Here is a 15,120-nt window from a genome sequence, read left to right as displayed (position 1 = left end):
GAAGCAGATGTGGCAGGTAAGCTTTCCAATGAAAGAAAAATTCTTGGTATAGAGTCGGAATATATTAAGTGCAATTTGCTTTAACTATACATTCGCCACTAGAAAACGTTCAAATAGCATGGAGAGAAGTCTCACAAATGTTGGGTTCTCAAGGAGCAACTCAGTTTTAAGAACTGATGTTAATCAGCTTGCTGAGAGCAAACTTTCTTCAGCTTTAATTACTCCCATCACATGAAACATTGAAACATCTCAAGACTGAGTATTTGTTCACCTACTAGAAGAACAATTTGAAAATCATGAACAACGTCACCATGTGGTGACACCTGTCATAAGAAAATGATGGTATTACTAAGAAAACAAAGCACCCCATGCTCCATTATCTTTATTTAGCTTTAAGTTTCTCTAACCTATATCTCAGTTAAAAGTAAAAACATTTAAGGAAAAAAGTGAAGTGTTACAAACTCTTATCTCACTACTTGTTCGCTGATGTAGCAAAGATTTGCAAAGACATTTTCAAAAGTCTCTAGAGGTACTGTCTCTTCTGTGCTTGTCCAGCACAATGAACAGGAGAACATGCTTTAATATTCCACTCCCAGCAATGGTAGATGGTGACAAAACTGTTCAATCTGTGACAGACAGGACAAATCCCTGTTCACTGATCTTAATACTGTTAATTGGCTGTGCTTCTTGTGAAGCAGTAACACAAGCTGAGTACACGAGCTGAAAATAAGCTAACTTGAAGCATTTTTTATAAGTGTATTATTAAATCAACTAATAAAATTCATTGCCAATTACTCATAGAGCTATATATCATACATTAAAAAAGATATTAAAGTAACATAATCTAGTCACCTGTTACCACACACAGGAATATCTACATTTAGGAATACCCACATTAAGTACAGACTTTGGATGGGAAAAAAAAAAGGCCTGTTAATGTGTTTTGTTTACCCCTTAAACTGTTCTTTCTTTGTTCTTTAAAAACAAAAAAAAACAACTACATATTTTTTTCCTCAAGCAAGTATATGCCAGTATTCTCAATTTGTTTTTATTCTTTCCTTTTGCATCCTCCACAATCCTACGAACTAATATTAGTCAGAAGAATTCACATCAGTCACCTGACAAAGATCTTTGACAAGCCATTGAGGATTCTGTTAAGTAGGTAGAATCAGAACTTGAACTCTACGCAACATGTATATCAGAGACAATGCATCCATATGAATAGTCTTATAGCTGGAACCTTTAAAGAGGTAGGCAACCATAACTGCAAAGCAAAATCTAGAAAGTTTCTCAATATAAAAGGCTTATGAGAATTTATGTGTAAAGAGCCTGGACAGGGAATACAAAGGTAAAACTACAGAAAGCCCAGGTATCTAAGTAGACTTAGAGAACTTCACTTTCTTGCTAGAGTAGGTTGAGTGTTTTTTCATTAGATGCAATTACCATTTTATCGACACCTCTCTTTGTAATCACCAGAAATAGTCCACAATATGGGGAAGTCATAACAAAAATCATATTCCAGGAGGTAACACGGACTTCCCTCAATTAAATTCAACGTTCTTAAACTCCCAAAGTATACTTAAACTCTTTCTCTGTCAAGAACAACAAAAGCACAGATCTTATGAGTACTCACCACCGTCTTCAACCATGAAATGAAAAATGTCACTGGTGGCATTGTCACCCCCTCGTAAAACATAGCATATCTTCATACCATCAATATCAGCTGGAAAGAGTGAGGAAAAATAGATTTTATTTTAAATGCTGAAGATAGGAAACTGTTTTTATAGAAAAACTTGACATGTATTAAATAGTTTCGCTTCAACAAAGAGAGGTCAAGGTCCTCCAGGAGAGCTCAGGAATTTCAGTATTAACAGCGTTGAAGTTTTACAGATACCATTCATTCTCCCTCCCTTTACTTCCCCCTCCCCAGTGCCCTCTTTCTTTTAAGATATATTTACAAAAAGAACTGAAAGGAAATGTAAAAACATGGGCTCAACTATTTCTTATTTTTAGTGGTGCATTTTCTTAAACAGAGGTGTATCTCCACTAAGATATTGATTCTGTCATTCTTCTCCTGAGAAGTACTGCAGAGGTCACAGAAAATCTGCGGCTGAAACGGGAGCAAAACCCAGGGTATTTTCTATGTGAAGTCCTACCCTCCATTCAAGAGGCAAGACAAATTAGTCCACATGATCCCCTCACCCCACCTCTAGAACTAGATTACTTCTGGCATGTGGTCTACCTCTAGGATAGGATATCTCTACACATTCTGCAATAGAGAGATCTCAACCTGTTTAGTCCCCCACAAAAATGCCCTCTCCACCAGACCATCCTTCCTGTCAGCATGTTTTCAAATGATATGGCATATAATCTATATGAACTGTCCTAAATAGTGCTCAAACACTTACAGTGATGGACTGTTTTAAGAACCCAAGCAGTTGCAATTAAAGTAGACAGACAGGACTTCAGTGAGAAAAAATTCAATGCACAATTTTGAATCATCAATTGCAATAAAGAAAGTATGTAAAAGGTAAACAAATATTTATTAATATTGTGTTTTCTGGTTTCCTTGAACAGTGATGAGAAACATGTAATACAACATAAAAACTAATTTTTGTCACTTTCTTTGAAAGACTGCTGTTGGTAAAAATCCATGTCTGATACTTTTTTTAAGAAAAAGTGTTAGAAATGAATAGCATTAAAGTGGAGCTCAAGCACCACCCAAGTTCTCCTCCCAAGTTAGGGCATATGCACTAGTAAAAAGAAGCCAAAAGCACTTTTGTTAGAGCTCCTCAAAATCCTCAGTTCCAAAAGTAGCCAGACATCTTCTAGGGCAAACAAGTTCAGAGCATTATCAGCAAATATGTGTCACTGAAGAATCTCTTCCATAAATGTTTGAAAGTTAAAGATCAAAAATTCATGGGGCTGTAAAGAGGATGCAAACAAATACCTCTTCATGCCAGGGGAGCAAATAAATCTTTCATCCCGCAATCACTTACACAAGTACTCAGCTCTGCCCATGTGGGTAGCCTTATCAAAATCCATGGTTCCAACATATATGAAGATAAGCACTTGAGACAGCGTTTGCAGGACCAGGACCACCTCATCAAAAAAAGTCACTTGTCATCCAAACATCTTAATTTTGTCAAAAGAATTGCAAAGGAATGACCTGTTTTCTGTTCATTAAGAACACGTTCAGAGTCACTTGAGCGATTTTATGTTTTCCTTCCACAGTTGATTAGGCTATGCTAGTTATATTAAAACTTGCCTAGTTGTAAGCACAATTCATTACTGTATAACTACAGAGCCTGCTAAATATTAATGTGATATTGGAATTCTCCAACATAATTTTGAAATCCATGCAACATAATTTTCTATTACGAAAATATAATCATCTCCACTAGATCAGGGCGCTGATTTCCCATTTAAAATTCTGTAAAACTGATGTGGTTATTAAAGGTTACATATATTAATATATATTCTTTAAGAAACAAATGCATTTCACAACATAATTCACTCGCCTCTCTGAAAACACTTGCCTGAAAAAGAAGATAAAAAGCATTATCGGGGTGAATGCTGAATAAAATCATTGTTTGCAAAGTACTGCATATTTGGCTGGAGTAGCCTTGTAGATATCTTTGGCCTCAGGAGGCTACATGGAGTGCTGAGACATCAACCTAGCTATTATTGCCAAGGCAGATCCTTACTCTCCACTATTCCTTCCCCTTCTTCCTGGCTCCTCAGCACACCCGCAGAGCTGTGGGATGTGACCTGGCCCTTGCTCACAAACTTACCCATGTGGGACTGGGGACTCCCAAAACAGCGCTCAGCAGTCCGTCACACTTTGTACATTCAAAACATTATCCAAACATCAGCTACCTACTTGTTATAAACCACTAAACTTCTTTAAATGTGAAAGACTTGGCAGTTCCTTAATAGACTTTCCCCACTTTTAAACAAATTATCTAATCTTAATGAATATCTGCTATGAAAAAATTCCAGCCCTGACTTGCAGAGACAAGTGCAGTACGACTATGCATACACAATATTCTTTGTATGTATTTTTGTCCTAGGACAGCACGAGACTAGAAATTAGCACGTGGCAAATGTTTTTCTTTAAGATTTCTCTGCATTTACTATCACCAAATTGTAAATATAAAGCACAACGAAATAATCATGAATTAAAAGTGCTGCTTTCAGGTGTAACATGAAGTAACAGATAGTACTTGAATAAACCTAGGAACTGCTTAATGTATTTTAAGAATATTTTATTTCGTTACTGTCACTTGCCCATCTCTCTCTCTCTCTCATTCAGATTATTTTAACAATTAAATAGAAAAGAATAAAAACCAACAACTATTTGCAGAATTTGAGGACCTTTTATCAAGAAGTTAATTCTTCCACATTCTAATACCCGCTTTGAGCAATCCCAATTAACTCTATGAGCCTCACAAGCAAAAGATTACCTACTGCACTTGTGGCAGAAGTATTTGATGTATACTAGTTAGACAGTCCCACACTGATTGTTCCTGAACAAAATACACAACAAATCTTCTGGACATACTATATTCTGCACAACCGCATTTTGACTGGAGGCTTTTAGCTCATCTTGCAAGCTAGGCTAATTTCCTTTCTAGCACTTGATAAAGTTTTGTGGACAGATATTGAAAAGCAATCTCTAAAGCAATTTCTAAACAATCGCTCTGCCCTCTCTTTCAGTTACAGGCAATCTGAAAAACCGGACTGCTAAAGCTGCTTGCACACAATGAATCTTGTTTCATCAACGTTACCTCACTCAAAGCGGTCAGGCTGCCTGTTCATACAACTACAGACCCAAATCCAAGGAATGGGAGTGTGAGGTGGTAGAGTATTAGGATGGACTTCACAAACTATTGAGCAGCTTTCAAAACTCATCTGCATATGACCTCATCTGAATTCAAAGTTGGCCCAGTTTTGAGTAGGGGTTGGACCAAATGACCTCCAGAGGTCCCTTCCAACATAAATTGGAAGACTGTAACAATGTTTTACAAGCCCCATCAGGACCCACACATGTTAATGCAACTGGAACTATTCAGTATTTTTTAAGAGGTTGCCCCACATGGCAGGATAGGACCCCTAAAATGGGGGGGAGATCAAAACATAAAAAGAAAATGTATAGCAGCAGGTCCAATAGTCAATACAGGAGCATCCCAAAGTCAAAACTATTACTCACGGCAGGTTGCAAAATCTGCACTTACATTAGGATCATTAAGAATATGACAAAAGAGGGTTTTGTTTACTCCTGTCCTGAACATTAGATAATTATTTCTCTCAGTATAGCATAAGCATGAAATATGCATAAATTCACTACTCTGGATTTGACAGTGCTTTGCACATTAATGGTAGTGGGCCACAAGGTGAGGGACAACAGTGAACTACACACAGAGTTTTGAGTATGCAGCTTGGTCTACATAAGACCTCTGTGTCTCACATTACTTCTCAAAACTGTAGCCTTCTAGGTTCAGCCAAGAATTTTTGTCTCCCTGCCACTCACAACCTCTCCCATACCCAAAGCAGCTACAGACAAGAGGGCACCTGAGGAAAAAGGAAAGGAAAAGACAGTGCCCTTTCATCCATGACTTTCACTCCCAGGTTATTCTATGACTTCCAGCTAGTTCTCTTGCCCTGTCCTCAGCAGATGTATTATCCCTGTGTGAGCCTGATGCTTTCTGCCTTTCGTGCAGCCTTTCCAGACGCCTCTTCTCCCTCAAGTGCTTGGCCCTGCATTCTTAAGACATTTTTATGTGTTTGCTTCATAAAATACAAACCATTATAAAAATCATTAAGGAAGTTGAGAATAGAGATACCACAGAAATAACACAGATGCTCAGGAGGTATTTGCTCATAGAGGCCAAAGGACAAAATTATTGAAGAAATGTATATTTCTTAAAAACACTCTTCAACTCAACACAAATTAGAGTGCTTGTGCCAGTACTGTCAGGGAACCTGTGAAGTTGTATCACTTTCTGAGGATCCTCACTAGCTTTAAAACCAATTTTTCCTAAAGGTTGCATGCTTCTCACCCAGCTCAGGCAGCCCCAGGATATTAAGAAAGCCTGCATGAAAACCAATGAGCATGCCACATGGTCAGACTGCCAATTGAAAGCCAAGTAACAACTTCATTTTGGTCATCTGACAAATGTACACCTGGCCACACGGCACAAAAGAGAATGGAATATCTACCTATCCTGAGTGCCCCCTCTCCTCAAAATATGTGATATCACTGTGCTATGCAGTGGTCTGCTTTCAAGGAACACCCACTCAATAATTCCACATTCTCCAATGTGAGAGAAAACCCACTAAAAAAGTGATAATCTGTTTATTTGCTCACTCCCGTTCTCTTCTGTTTCTCACTTATTCTGACAACAATACTCTTAATACTACTCACAGTCCACTACTGAAGCCTTACATTTAAGGAGCTATGGTGATTCCCAAAGCTTAGACAGGGTTTGGTCCCTCCTCATCCTCTTTTTTGCACTAACACTGCAAAACTTATAGCACCCCAGCCACTCAAAAGTTCATCAGGCCTGTCTGCAAGATTTGGTATATCTGACAAGAACATCACTACAGCCAAGGCTGTAACATGGGATACCTACCAATATGGGCTCTGTGAAATGAAATGTAGCCAACTACAAGCGTTCATCTCTAGCCTTACCACCTACACAGCCCAGGCTGTCTGGGCCCCTTTACCTTTGAGTCTCCATGCTGTTGTGCTGTCTGCTCACTCATCAGCTGCAGGAGGCTCCAAGAAACCTCATTTCCTTGTTAATTAATCGGCTATTAACTCATTGCAAAGTAACACGGAAAATTCTCTGGAGAATAGCTAATGCTCCCCTTTCAATTAAAATTACTTCATAGCCTTGTGTTGAGGCTTTATTTCAGAACATATGGCACATGTGGTTTTCATCCTATTTATACCACCTAGTATTTTAGTTCCACATAAAAAGTAAGTACCACTGACATAATTTTAAAACATTTACATTACCTTTTAATTTACCGCAAACACTTTGTGAAGATTTGTGTAATTAAGGCAACAAATGCACTCATAATATATGATTGCCCCATGTTTGGGAAATGATTTTGCTTTTACAGTTAAGTGCACTCAGACTGTATAGCAACTGATACCCTAGCCATGGTATGACCATTAGTTAATAATAGCTTGGCCACTCCCATAGCGTTTTCTAAATAAAACTGTTTAAAGGCGGCACTCAACCTCTAAAGATCTGGAACCACGTGCAGCCCAATTCTGTTATCCAAATTTCTATCACTGATAGAAAGTCCAAATCACAGTGATTTGGACTGTAAGCTCTCCAAAGTGAAGATGCTCCTTTATTCAGTGTTTATCCAGTAGACCCCCTTTCCTGTTTAAATCTGTCACAGATTTAAATAAATAATAAACAGAACTAAAAAATAATAAAGTCATTATAAATAAGCTCGTTGTTGGAAAGTTTCTCCCATCAATTATTACAGAGTTTAGCATGAAAAAGAATGTTTCCTGTGATCTAAAGAAAGCATGGAGTATTGTAATACCTTGGGTAAACTGGCTGATGCTATGGTTGCCTTTCCCCAGGTGGATCAGGAAGCCATGGCGTGGACCCTCTGTGATTCTGATCTTAAGAGTAACATGTAAACTGTCCCTGTCTTCCACTTTGAGCACCTTGTTGGTAATCAGAAACCCGATGTGACCTGTGGCCAGAATACGGAGAGTCTGAGCACCCTTATTTATTACAATTTGAGGTACACTGTTGTCCACAGCCATTATTCGAATCTTCATAGTCTGAGGTTTCCTCGTTTCGAACACAGTGTTGGGGAAGACATAGAAATCAGTATGAGTGCCATCCGTAACAGTGAAAGAGAAGCTATCCTCAACTGATTCTGTGCCATCATGTTTGTAGCTGATTAGATTTTCATTTAGATCTTGTTTAGTGAAGGTGGTAACTGGTTTGGAGTTATTGAACATTATCTGACCATGAACTGGTATTTGAGTGATGATAAATTTCAGCAATGCATCGGGTGTATCTCTGTCTTCTGCAGTCAGTTCAAATGGGGTTATCAGTTTGTATTCATTTTCACTCACCACCAGGTTATGGATTGTGACGACAGGTTTCTTATTGTCCACATCACTGATAGAAATTCTGAAAGTACGAAATACAGGGTTATAGCCATCAGTCACCTCAAACTCAAAGCTGTCCATTTTCACCTCATCTTCTGAAGTGTGAATGTAATAGACTTTATTGCCAGCTAATAGGAGTTGAGTAAAAGTGGAGATGGGTACCCCAGGCTGATCTGTGCATTCAAGATGACCACGAACAGGTGCTCTGGTAACAGTGAAAACTAAGTTCTCATCTGGACTATTCAGGTCACTGGTGCTAAGCAAATCAGTAGTAAGGGTTACCTTTCCTCCTTCCTTCAAAGAAACTCCTTTGCTGATTACATCTGGGAAGACAATATCAATGCTACCTATTGTCACATAAAAGTAGCGGTCAATGAGAGGATTTACTCCATCTGTCACGTCAAACTTGATAAGATCACGAACTCCTTCTTGGCCAAAATGCACATATCGAATTAAGTTTCTATCTACTTCATCTTGGGTGAAGTTCATCCCCAGGGTGATATTCTCAACTCCACCTGAAGGCTTTATTCTCTGCAAGAGGCCTTGTCCTGGCCCGTATCTTATAATGTATGTCAAGGTTTTGTCTTCAGAATCCAGGTCAGTAGCCTTCAATATTCTGTTATGAATAGTTCTAGTTTCCCCTATTTCAATCTCCAAACCATCATTGATGGCCATTCTGGGTGTCTCATCATCTACAGGAACAACCATGATGAGTACTGTTTTCCTAACAGTATGTTTACCATCTGTGAGTTTCACCTCAAAACTGTCCTCCTTTGTCTCAGAGTCATCATGTTCGTAGAGTATGTTGGAGCTCTCCGTTATCTGATCCAAGGTGAAGCTCTCCACTAGGACAGTTCCATTGACCAGCTGGTTCACAATGTGGCCATGCCGGGGAAGCCTGGTGATTGTGAACATTAACTCATCAGCAGGGATGTCTGCATCAACTGCATTGAGGATAGGAGTATCAATAACCAGGCTCATGCCTTCCATCACAACAAACTCTCGCATAAAGATTTCAGGCTCTTCATCGTTGATCGGCATAATGACAATGGGGAAAAAGTGCCTTTGGGAAAAGTTAATGCCATCAGAACAGCGGAAAGCAAACCTGTCTTCAACAGGCTCTACACCCTTATGTATACTTTGGACATAAAAGATATGCCCTTGACGGAGGTCTTTCAAGGTAAAAGCACTTATAGCTACACCTGCTCTGGATTTTTCAGATCCTGGGGCTGGAGAGATGTTCTCTACATACCCAGATGTGGGCTGAGCAACAATGGTGCAGAGTATATCATCACTAGGTGTATCCACATCTTCAGCCCTGAGGTGTGCAGGAGTAATGACCCGTTTGTCACCTTCTGTTACCGCGAACTGCTCCCCCACAAAAATCTCTGGGGCTTGACTGTCAACAGGAAGAATGGTCACCAAGACTGAAACTCCTTGAACAACATTGCCCCTGACACTCCACTCCTCAGACAGGTCAGACAAGGTAAGGTTGAAGGTATCTTCTTTGGGTCGAAGGCCTATTTCACCACCAGTGTGAGCATATACCACAGCACCATCCAGCAGATCTCTCTGGGAAAATCTCTCTGCAGGCACCCCTTGGACCAGGATGTTCCCATGCTGAGGAGGATCCTCTACAATGAAGGTCAACATTAAGTCATCTGTATCCTCATCCGTGCCCTGAATGACATTAGCAGTGATTTCAGCAGCACCATTTTCCAGCACATCCAGGTAGGAACCAAGAGTGCCTGGGGGCAACCGTAGTGTAGGAACCTCATCATCAACTGGGTGCACGTTCATTTTCAGTGTGATGGGCACAAAATGAACCCCATCACTCACATCAAGCCTGCAGGTATCACTGTTGGTCTCAGCTCCACTGTGCACATACACCACCCTCCCTTGTCTGATATCCTCCAGGCCAAAGACACCTCCTGGAATCAAACTGTACCCAGAAAGCTGCAACTGGCCATACCGAGGAGCCTGGGTCAGGATAAATCTGAGGTGGGCAAGTTCAGTGTCCGTGTCACTGGCATCCAGCTCAGTTGGACTAAGGACATGGCTGCCTCCCTCAGGCAAAGTGAAGCCAGTATTAGTGATTTCAGGAGGCTGGTTATCCACAGGCTGCAGGTAGATGGTGAAAGTCCCTTTGGCTGCATTGCCAGCTGCATCTTGGACTCGATACTGAAACTGAATCAAATGAGGAGCCACCCCCAGTTCTTCCTGTGGGGGACGGTACGAGATCTTGTGATGATTGATCTGGGCTTGGGTGAAGTGGGTAACTTCCACAGAGTGATCCTCAGTCAGCACGAGGGATCCAAGGCGGGCTCCATATACATCTGGAGGGTGGTTAGTGTCAGTGTCAGTGGGGGGCTGGGTTATTGTGTAGCGGAGTTCACGGTCCCCTGAATCCTGATCTGTGTAACACAAGTGCTTCCTCCGCAGTGGGGTCACCTGCTGTTCTGCAACTATTAAGTGCAGGCTGCTGCTACTATGCAGCTCTGGGGCTAATCTGTCTATGGGATGTACCCGGATCACAAAAGTCTGTGGTCCGGAGCGGTTGGGTGGGTCATTGTCATCCTGGACTCTAAAGACGAACTGGTCCAACACAACCCCAGGGCCAGGGCTGTGAGGCCCGAAGTGGTGGTAATAGAGACGTCCTTCCACAATGTCCTGCTGCAGCCACTCTCTCACTGGCTTTTCATAGATTACGGAGCTCCCCGCTAAAACTGGCACTCTCCTCCAAGAAAATCCCTCATCTTCTTCCTCCTCTTCCCAGCCAGGAGGTGGTTGTGCTTGACGGAGGAGGAGCTGCCCAGCAGTGGGGCCAGACTCCACTGTGAAGAGCAGGATGGCATCCTGCGAGTCAATGTCAGTGGCGCTAAGAGCACGGGTGGTGATGGGCACTGTTTCACCCTCAGCCATGGCCAGCCCTGTGTTAGCATTGAGTAGGGGCGGCTGGTCATCAGTGGGCACCAGGGTAATGGGGAAAAGGAACTCAACACGGTGGCGAGAGCCACCATCTTCCAGCCGCAGCACCAGGTTGTCACTGAGTGGAGACTCGCTGCCGTCATGCTGGTAAATGACCCGGCCTGCTGCCAGCTCAGCCACCGTGAAGTGTTTACGAGGGGCAGCAGGTGCTGGGGTGTCCTCCAGGAGACTGAGGTGGCCATGCCTCAGCCCCGCCACCACACTGACCCGCACCTGCTCAAGATCATCCTCATCACTGATCACCAGGTTGGGGCTGGGACCAGGGCCTGAGAGAGGCCGCGACTGCCCCTCATAGAGCACGAGGCCAGTGTTGCGGGTCACCACAGGTGCCAGGGTGTTCATGGGCTTCACCACAATCACGAAGGCGAAGGGCTCTGAGGCAGCACCCTCTGGGTCCAACACCTCCAGCTCGAGCTCAAAGAGCCGCTCCCGATCCGAGTCCTCCATGGGCGGCTGGTAGGCAATGCGCAGCTCCCTCACGTCCCGCTGGCTGAAGGAGGAGACAGGCAAGCTCCGGTCGTCTGTGCTGACCATGTGGCCCTGGCCGGGGCCAAAGGGAGAGGTGATGTTGAAGATCAGCAGGTCTGGTGGTGACTCGGCATCCTCAGCTGCCAGCATGTCAGGCGTGAGGGCAGTGAGGACAAACTGGTCCACCTCCATCATGAGCATGGCCAAGAAGCTGGGTTTGGGGGCCACATTCTCAGTCCCGGCCCGGATCCGCACCAGCACCTGGAAGTACTCGCGCTTCAGCAGCCCCCCACTGCCCGCCGCCTCCCGCAGCTCTGCCACCAGCGGCACCAGGTCGCGGTTGGGGGAGCCGCCGGCTGCTGTGTGCCGGTAGCGCAGCCCCAGGCGCAGGAACTCCTCGCAGTCCCACATCGAGGCGGGCACCGGGCCGCCTTCCGCCACCTCCCCACCCGCGGCCGCCAGCGCCGCCGCCGGGGGGTAGTTGAGGATCTCTCCGTAGCGGGGCAGCCCGGCCAGCGGCGGCAGCAGGCCCACCCGGCAGCGCTGCCGGCCCGGCTCGAAGGCGAACTCCAGGCTGCGGGCGTCCAGCGGGTTGCTGGTGCCCCGCAGGCGCTCCACGGTGAGGGGCAGGTTGCGGGTGACGATCTCCAGCTGCGTGAAGAGCACCTCCACCTCCAGCACCAGGGGCAGCACCAGGGCGCGGCTCGGGGAGTCGTAGCGCAGCTGCAGGCGGACGCGGTCCCGCGCGGGGCTGCGGCCGCCCAGGTGGGAGTACCGCACCTCGCGGGCCCCGAAATCGCAGGGGAAGCGCCGGGGGCTCAGGCGGCCCGGGCGCTGCCACAGCGGGTCCTCGTCCAGCACGGTGAGGTGGCACCGGTCCCCCGGCTGCACCTGCAGCACCAGGTCCCGCGCGGGGTCCAGCCAGGCGGAGCGGCCGAGGGGCACCCGCAGCCCGCGGTTGGCCACCACGACGGGGGCCGCCTCCGGCGCCCACGGCGAGGAGACCGCGGCGCTGCCTGGCGGCGGCTCCGGCGCCCCCACCCAGACGCAGCCGGCCAGCAGCAGCAAGCCGGCCAGCAGCCGCCGCGGCGCGGCGGGGAGAGCCTGCATCGTCCTTGGCGGCGGAGCGAAGCGCCGGGAGCCCCCGGCAGCGGCGTCTGCGCTCCGCAGGAGCCGAGTCGCGGCCCCGCTCCTGCCGCCGGCGCGGCCCGTCCGGACCCGCTCGCCCCACGCACACGCTGCGCTCTGAGGGGAGCGCGCCCCGCTCCGGAGGGGAGCCCCGCGAGCTGCGAAGCCCCGCCCTGCGCCTCCGAGCGGCCAATAGACACCCGCGGGGGGCGAGGCCGTCTGGCGCAATTGGACAGAGCGGTTTGCCAATCTTGCAAGCTACAGGGGGGACAGCCTCCCCCTCCCTCCCCCGGCCCCTCAACAGGTTGTTGAGAAGAAGGCGCCGAGACCGCGGCGGACCGAGCCCTGGCCGTGCGGGAACCGGGAGGAAGGGGGAGGCGGGGAGCACGGATCACGCTGCCGGCGCGGGTCGCCTTGCCGGCAGCCACCGCGGAAAAGGCGCCGCGGACCGCCCGGAGCCCTCATGTCGGGGGGGGAGGCCGGCGCTGCTTGCCCACCGCGGAGGAGCGCACTTCTGCCAGCCCCGGGAGGCAGCGGGAGCGCACCGCCGCTCCCCGCCTCCCCTGCACGGAGCCTTAAATCCTGGCTCCCTGGGGTAGAATTAGAGCGGGGCTGTCCCCGAGTCGCCGCCGGGGGAGGGCTCGGGGTTTCCCTTCCCCTCAGGGTACGGGGCGACAGGTGAGCGCGGGGCGGCGGCAGCGGCGGCGGGTAACGGCCGCCCCTCGCGGCGGGGCGGTGCCGCCCGGTTCCCGGCGGCGGCAGGAGCGGGGCTGCCCGAGAGCCGAGCCAGGTTAACGGGGGACGGGGGGAGAGAACGGTGCCTGAGGGAAACCGGGGCGGATCGCGCGAGGAGAAGCGCCCCGGGGCTGCCGCCGGAGCGGCGGGCGGCTGCGGGGTGGGGGTGTGGAGACCTGCCTGCCGGCACCGCCTTTCTTTGCGCCAGAAAGAAAACGGATAAATACCTCCGGGGCAAAACACCTTAGTTAATATCCAGTTTCGTTCCTCGGAGGTGACTAGTCACAGCAGTGGGTGAATAAAAGCTTCACAGTATTTCTGCCATCTTGTGTCTGCAGTTAAAAGCATATTAGTAAGAGCTGGAGCTTGCAGAAGTTATTTACCTTTTAAAATTCCTAATGGCAGGCTCTGACTTTTTATTCATCTTCTCTCACAGCTGCTAAAATTCTCTTGTTAATGAAATGTGATCCACAGTCCGTTTTAAAAAAGGTTTCTAACAATAGAAAAGCAAAAAATACTAAGGAGGGGCAGAGACGACCCAAGGCTGTTTGAAAAAGACTTTGTGTAAATTTGTGATGCCTTCTTTTAAAATAATCTTTGAAGTTATCCTTCAGTGGTGGAGCAACATTATGGCATGTGATCTTATTTTCTGTATGGAAAACTTGAATTTGGAATTTCAGGTGTGGGCACAGTCAGCCACGTTTACGTATAAGTATTCATTCCAACAAATAATTCAGCTTGGTTTGGGATAGGGGGACATCAGTGGACATCTGTTCTACAACACTGGATTATTGTAATTTGTAAAATACTTTTTTATTCTATTATTGACGTACCTGTGCAAAACTGCAGAAAGCTGTTTTGTTAAAGAAGTCTATACTGAATTATGGACTTGGATGCTGTTGCAGCAGGTAGTAATTCTAGTAGTTAGGTATCTAGTAAGTTAAGCAACACTAATACCATTTCTCTTCCCTTATGAGGCATTCACCCTGGATTTCAGCAAGTTAATGTCTTATTTCTGAGCCTCAAAGGAAGATAATTCAGTAGAAAAAGTTGACTCCCAGGACCAAGGGTCTCCCATAGTTTCACAAACATGGTGTTAGTATCTCTTCTTATCAGAGATGACAATATTCAGGATGGAGTGATTGGAATTACCCAAATGTAATGGTCTAGTGTCAAGTTTTAAAACAAATAAATAAATAAATTTAAAAAACCCCAACAACCAAAACCACATGACCCAGCACAGAGATTTGAGGTAGCAGAGTTTGCCACTCAAACCATGTGTATATGTGCATGTATGCGTGTGTGTAGAGGGACTTTGTGAAAAAGGGTAATAAATCTATTTTTTTCTGTTTTTAATATTCTTGGACTGTTAGGGATAGCAGGTAAACATGTATCTTTAAAATATTTTCTCTTTAATGATGATGTGCTTTGAACCATGTTTGTAACAGAGCAATCTCTTCTCTGTTAAAGTCAGTCCAATATTTGTTGTGATGTTTGTCAAGGGATCATATCTGGGACATCTCTTTTCTATTGGTAAAGAGAGTTAGAGAAATCTGGCAGATGAAGGAATAGCTTTTGAAATACTTGTGTTGAAAGTGAATGGAGAAGGTCATTCCAACAAATAAATTCTTGAGAGATTTAGCTTCTTA

At 45.9% G+C, this 15,120-nt stretch overlaps 1 protein-coding gene across 1 annotated transcript in view; it reads right to left on the bottom strand.

The window, feature by feature from the left end:
* Positions 1 to 12,718, bottom strand: part of FREM2 (FRAS1 related extracellular matrix 2) — a 141,408-nt gene extending 128,690 nt beyond the window's left edge. The window contains exons 1-2 of the mRNA XM_050913928.1: positions 7,570 to 12,718; positions 1,634 to 1,723 (exon numbers count right to left, since the gene is read on the bottom strand). Of these exons, the coding sequence (XP_050769885.1) occupies positions 1,634 to 1,723; positions 7,570 to 12,718 (5,239 nt within the window). The remainder of the gene's footprint in view (positions 1 to 1,633; positions 1,724 to 7,569) is intronic.
* Between the last annotated feature and the right edge of the window lie 2,402 nt (positions 12,719 to 15,120).

Source organism: Gymnogyps californianus, chromosome 1 (genome assembly GCF_018139145.2).
Source record: "Gymnogyps californianus isolate 813 chromosome 1, ASM1813914v2, whole genome shotgun sequence".
Taxonomy (NCBI): domain Eukaryota; kingdom Metazoa; phylum Chordata; class Aves; order Accipitriformes; family Cathartidae; genus Gymnogyps; species Gymnogyps californianus.
Note: the sequence above shows the minus strand (reverse complement) of the source record. Positions and strands in the feature narration are given on the sequence as shown.